Source organism: Microchirus variegatus (assembly GCF_963457635.1).
Source record: "Microchirus variegatus genome assembly, chromosome: 1".
Classification (NCBI taxonomy): domain Eukaryota; kingdom Metazoa; phylum Chordata; class Actinopteri; order Pleuronectiformes; family Soleidae; genus Microchirus; species Microchirus variegatus.
Window position 1 is genome coordinate 46,762,985 of NC_139802.1, and position 6,000 is coordinate 46,768,984.

The 6,000-nt window shown below is 40.1% G+C and overlaps 1 protein-coding gene across 1 annotated transcript in view; it reads left to right on the plus strand.

The window, feature by feature from the left end:
* Positions 1 to 2,274: 2,274 nt before the first annotated feature.
* Positions 2,275 to 6,000, plus strand: part of dpysl2b (dihydropyrimidinase like 2b) — a gene marked incomplete at its 3' end in the record, with an annotated part of 9,333 nt that continues 5,607 nt past the window's right edge. Inside the window, exons 1-7 of the mRNA XM_083902059.1 lie at positions 2,275 to 2,309; positions 2,934 to 3,118; positions 3,244 to 3,408; positions 4,109 to 4,170; positions 4,468 to 4,548; positions 5,506 to 5,574; positions 5,684 to 5,804. Coding sequence (XP_083758185.1) covers positions 2,290 to 2,309; positions 2,934 to 3,118; positions 3,244 to 3,408; positions 4,109 to 4,170; positions 4,468 to 4,548; positions 5,506 to 5,574; positions 5,684 to 5,804 — 703 coding nt within the window. The 5' untranslated portion in view covers positions 2,275 to 2,289. The remainder of the gene's footprint in view (positions 2,310 to 2,933; positions 3,119 to 3,243; positions 3,409 to 4,108; positions 4,171 to 4,467; positions 4,549 to 5,505; positions 5,575 to 5,683; positions 5,805 to 6,000) is intronic.

Sequence of the window (6,000 nt, forward strand, 5' to 3'; positions counted from 1 at the left end):
AACTAGTTACTGCTTCACTGCTCAGTAACAAAGATATTTCAGTTACGTTAACTTTAACTCAGTTGTTAATCGTGCTAACACAGTTAGCTTCTCAAACGCTAAAACAATTTGTATCCTATGTTAAAAATGTAGTTGTGAGTAAATGAGTAAAAATCGTGAATAAGTGAATAAAGTTTGACTGATTTAACAAAGCTAACATTCTGTTGCTGCTAACAGCCGAAGCTACCTCAGTTCATCCACTTGACTCTGATGCTAATGACAGGCTAAATGGTAACATGTAGCTACAGCAGTACCGGCTCCGATAACATTTAGCAAAGCTGCTGCTAACAGCTAACCACAGTGTTCCTCTGTGTAGCTCCACAGACAGCTGTTAGCATCAATTTAAGATAGCTCAACATGTTGGTGCCTAATAACCCCGTGCTAACAGTTAGTAAAGCTAATGTTTGCTGCTGCTAACAACTGCAGCATTCTCTGTGTAGCCTCACAGCTCTGATGCTAACGTAATTGTGTAGATGCTAACTCCTGACGCTGTTAGCATCTGTTTAAACAGCTTAAATGTACACGTTTAATAATCTGAGAGTTAAATAATCTCAGAGCAGCAGCTTCATCAGTTTGTCTAAACAGAGTCACATGACATTTATTTACTCGTTTAAACAGAGGAGTCTGCCCCCTGGTGGTGAGGTAAGAAGTGTTCACGCGAGCGAGCGAGCAGCAGTTGGTTCAGAGATGAGAGGATTAACAGGAAGTGTCGTCTCAACACAGATTAAGTCAAAACTAAAAATATCTTCAGTCTATTTGAAGAATCAGGTCAGACTTGACTTCATGGTGAAACTGATGATTGTTTACTGAAGAATTCAGGATTTTATCTCCAACATCTGTAGTTTAACATCATCAGCTGTTATTTTATTATTCTCAGATTAAATCCAGAGTCTGGACTGACTGTCAGTGAGTGCTAATCCAGAACTCACACAGTGATCATGACTCAGCGTTTGTTGCTACGGCGACACTTTATTTTCATAGTCTGAGCAGATTAGACTGTGGATTTGTTTCCACTCGTCTTTCATAATAATATGAATTAAAGGTAAACTCCAGTTTGAACAGGGATCCGTGTTTATACTGTGAATCAGTGAGAGTACGGTTGCTCGGCAACAGCAACAAACGTCTGTAAACGGAAAACAGCAAATACAGGCAGAAAAAAAACCTTTTCCTTAAAGACAAATTATACGTTATGATGCTCAATAAACGGCAAGAAAATGTAAAACTCTACGTATGAAGTTGAGAATACGACGTGACGGAGCGTTCAGGTGAATGTTGTGATCCCGACATCGTACGTCAGCACATGTTGTCAAATGTGTAACATTACAACATCGCAACATAACATCGCATCGTACCATAACATCGTAACATAACATTGTAACCTAACTTCGTAACATAACATCACAACATAACATCATAACCTAACATCGTAACCTAACATCGTACCATAACATCGTAACATGCCATCATAACCTAACTTTGTAACATAACATCGTAACATAACATCGCAATCTAACATCATAACCTAACTTCGTAACATAACATCGTAACATAACATTGTAACATATCATTGTAACCTAACATTGTAACATAACATCGTAACATAACATCGTAACATAACATCGCAATCTAACATCGGAACCTAACATCGCAATCTGACATCATAACCTTACTTCGTAACATAACATCGTAACACAACATCGTAACATAACATCGTAACATAACATTGTAACCTAACATTGTAACCTAACATTGTAACATAACATCGCAATCTGACATCATAACCTTACTTCGTAACATAACATCGTAACATAACATCGTAAACCTACCATCGCAATCTAACATCGTAACCTAACATCTCAATCTAACATCGTAACCTAACATCTCAATCTAACATCATAACCTACCATCGCAATCTAACATCGTAACCTACCATCGCAATCTAACATCGTAACCTAACATCTCAATCTAACATCATAACCTAACATCGTAACATAACATCGTTATCGTGTTTAAAGTTTGTCACGCTGCCCCCAGTGGTCAAAAGTGTCTTTAAAGATTGTCACAGCGGTTGAGGGGTCTCACAGAGTGAGGGAACGAGGCGTTCAGGGTCTTTGTGTTTGTGGAGTTTATCCTGATAAAATTGTGACGTAAACATATTGTTGTTGTTGTTGTTGTTTTCAGAGCGATCGTCTCCTGATCAAAGGAGCAAAGATCGTGAACGATGACCAGTCGTTCTGTGCTGACCTTTACATGGAGGACGGAGTCATCAAGTGAGTTTACACACTGCTCTCTCGTCAAATAATGATGACGATATTTACGAGGGTTCTTGAATGCACCGCGAAGCTGCTCCTCTTCAATTCAACAGGGATTTCTGCACAAGTGATGAAATTTACCACGGTCTTTGAATGCATCTCTTAAACTGTGAATAATAATCCAGTCAAATATTCTAAAGCGTCTTTGCATCAAATGTATGTTGTTATTTTTGATTTAAAGGTGCATTATGTAATAAATGATAAAATCCTCCTAATATGTCACAGAGACTCAGGAATAATGTTCATATAACAAACTGAACTCACCAACAACAACAGTACAGACTAAATATTTTGCAGACTGTAAATCATGTTTATGTTTTGAAATCATGTTTTGGCGCCACCTACCGCCGTCTACCAATCATTGCAGTCAGTAGAGTCTCAGCTGCCGAGCAACCACGGGTTGAACAGTTACGTCAGAAAACGAAACCTGAAAGACCTCAGTGTTTTGAATTTGAACGTAGTAACTGTTTTTGACCACATTCTTACATATGGCGCCTTTAAGTAAATTCCACTGATTCTGATTTTTTTCATTTCAATTTTTCTGTATTTTTAAATTAAACGTTGCTGTTTTTTTTCTCTCAGACAAATCGGGGAAAGCCTCATCGTTCCCGGCGGCGTGAAAACCATCGACGCTCACGGCGGCATGTTGATTCCCGGCGGCATCGACGTGCACACGCGCTTCCAGATGCCGGATCGAGGAATGACGTCGGCCGACGACTTCTATCAGGGAACCAAGGCGGCGCTCGCCGGAGGAAACACCATGATCAGTGAGGGAGCAGCAGAGATATACATGTGATTATAATGATGATGATGATGATAACATGGATTCACTGTGTGTGTGTGTGTGTGTGTGTGTGTGTGCGTGTGTGTGTGTGTGTGTGCGTGTGCACAGTCGACCATGTGCTCCCTGACCCCGGGGTCAGCCTCATCTCAGCCTTTGAACAGTGGCGTGAGGCGGCCGACAGTAAATGCTGCTGCGACTTCTCTCTGCACGTGGACGTCACTGAGTGGCATCGAGGGATTCAAGAGGAGATGGAGACGCTGGTCAAAGACCACGGTGAGCGCACACACACACACACACACACACACACACACATTTAATTTTTCGTTTAATTTAACGAGTAAAACTGTGACGTAAACATGACTAAAACACTACATCAGTGTTTCCAAAACCCTGATCCTCAGGGAACTCTGCGCTGCCATGTTTTACATGTTGCCCTGTTCCAAAAACACCTGATCCACAGGAAACATTCCATTTTTTATTTTATTTTTTTAATAAAAAAAATTGATAAAATAAAATATTATTATTTTTTATAAAAAAAATTTTTAGAAGACAGAAGTTGAAACAAGAATTTGACAAAAACAAAAACGGACAAAAATTGAAAGAAAATTTGGGATTTTTTTTAAAAACAGAAGTTAAAACATTACTTTTTTTTGGAAATAATTTGACAAAAGTTGAAACAAAATTTTGGATTTTTTTTTTTAACAAAAGTTGAAACATTAAATTATTATTTTAAAAAAAACACAAAAGTTTATTCTCAGGCTCGTGCAGAGCTTGACGATGAGGGTTATTTGAATCAGGGTAACATGTAAAACACGGCAGGGCAGAGTTATCTGAGGACCAGGGTTAGGAAACACGCCTCTAGAGGCTGATATGTGTACTACACTCACAGTAAAGTGCAAATATATCATTTAAAAGCAACAAAAGGTGATTGTATTTGACTAAAAGGTTTTATTATTTAAATGTTTTATCTCAGGTGTGAACTCCTTCCTGGTTTACCTGGCTTACAAAGATCTGTTCCAGCTGACGGACGCTCAGGTTTGATCATCACCTCTCTTCACTGACGAACCCTGACTCAGTCAGACTCTGATCAGACACAACTAATCGATCTGTGGTGCAGTTCATTATCTCACCACTAGGTGTCACTCATTCTTACACACTGGACCTTCAGAAAAGAAGATTTTTAAGACTTTTTAGACTTTATGATTCAAACACAAACGCTGTATTTAAAGATTTGAAGCAAAAAAAGAAAACGTATGTCGCCCCCTGGTGGCTGCTTCAGTACAGCTCATACCTGTGTGTGTGTGTGTGTGTGTGTGTGTGTGTGTGTTGCAGGTGTACGAGGTGTTCAGTGTGATTCGTGACCTGGGAGCCATCGCTCAGGTTCACGCCGAGAACGGAGACATCGTCGCTGAGGTACGACACGGTTCACACGTTCACACGTTCACACGTTCATATATTCATTCGTTCACATGATTACACAATCACACATTCATACGTTCACGCGAATTTAGTTCATCTGTCACACGTTCCTACGTTAACACGTTCACACGTTCACACGTTCATACGTTCAAACGTTCATATGTTCACACGTTCATACATTCATACCTTCACATGTTCCTACGTTAACACATTCCTACGTTAACACGTTCCTACGTTAACACGTTCATATGTTAATACGTTCATACTTTAACACGTTAACACATTCACACGTTCCTACGTTAACACGTTCATACATTCATACGTTCATACATTCATATGTTCACACGTTCCTACTTTCACACATTCACACGTTCATACGTTCACACGTTCATACGTTCATATGTTCACACGTTCACATGTTCCTACGTTCAGACGTTCCTACGTTAACACGTTCATCTGTTAACACGTTCATCTGTTAACACGTTCATACGTTAACACATTCACACGTTCCTACGTTAACACGTTCATACATTCATACGTTCACACGTTCCTACTTTCACACATTCACACGTTCATACGTTCACACGTTAACACGTTCATACGTTCACATGTTCCTACGTTAACACGTTCATATGTTAACACGTTCATACGTTAACACGTTCCTACGTTAACACGTTCATACATTCATACGTTCACACGTTCCTACTTTCACACGTTCCTACGTTAACACGTTCACACGTTCACACGTTCATACGTTCATACGTTAACACGTTCACACGTTCACACGTTCATGCGTATGTTCCTACGTTCATATATTCACACGTTCCTACGTTAACACGTTCGTACGTTCGTATAATCACATATGTTCATATGTTCACACGGTCACGTGTTCACGTTTCACACTTTCATTCGTTCACACCAGGGCTAATGTGTGTGTGTGTGTGTGTGCAGGAGCAGCGCAGGATCCTGGATCAGGGCATCACTGGACCTGAAGGTCATGTGCTGAGTCGTCCTGAGGAGGTGAGGATCATCATCATCATCATCATCATCAGCATCATCATCAGAGATGAAGAATCGTTTTGTTTGTGTTGTTGTTTATGTGTGTGTGTGTGTGTGTGTGTGTGTCCAGGTGGAGGCGGAGGCTGTGAACCGCTCGGTCACCGTAGCCAATCAGACCAACTGTCCTCTCTACGTTACCAAGGTGATGAGCAGAAGCGCCGCTGATGTCATCGCTCAGGCTCGTAAGAAGGGTGAGACTGAAACATGGAACGTTTCTAATGAAATCAGCGTTTTCTGCTCGATTTGGTTTTATTTTCCACTGCTGGAAACCATGGTAACGCAAAACAAATGCTCACTCACACACTCACAGGAAAACTTAAAGGGATAGTTTAGGTTTTTACAACTGACTTCAGTTTAATTTAAGCTCTAAAAAAATCTACGTCAGTT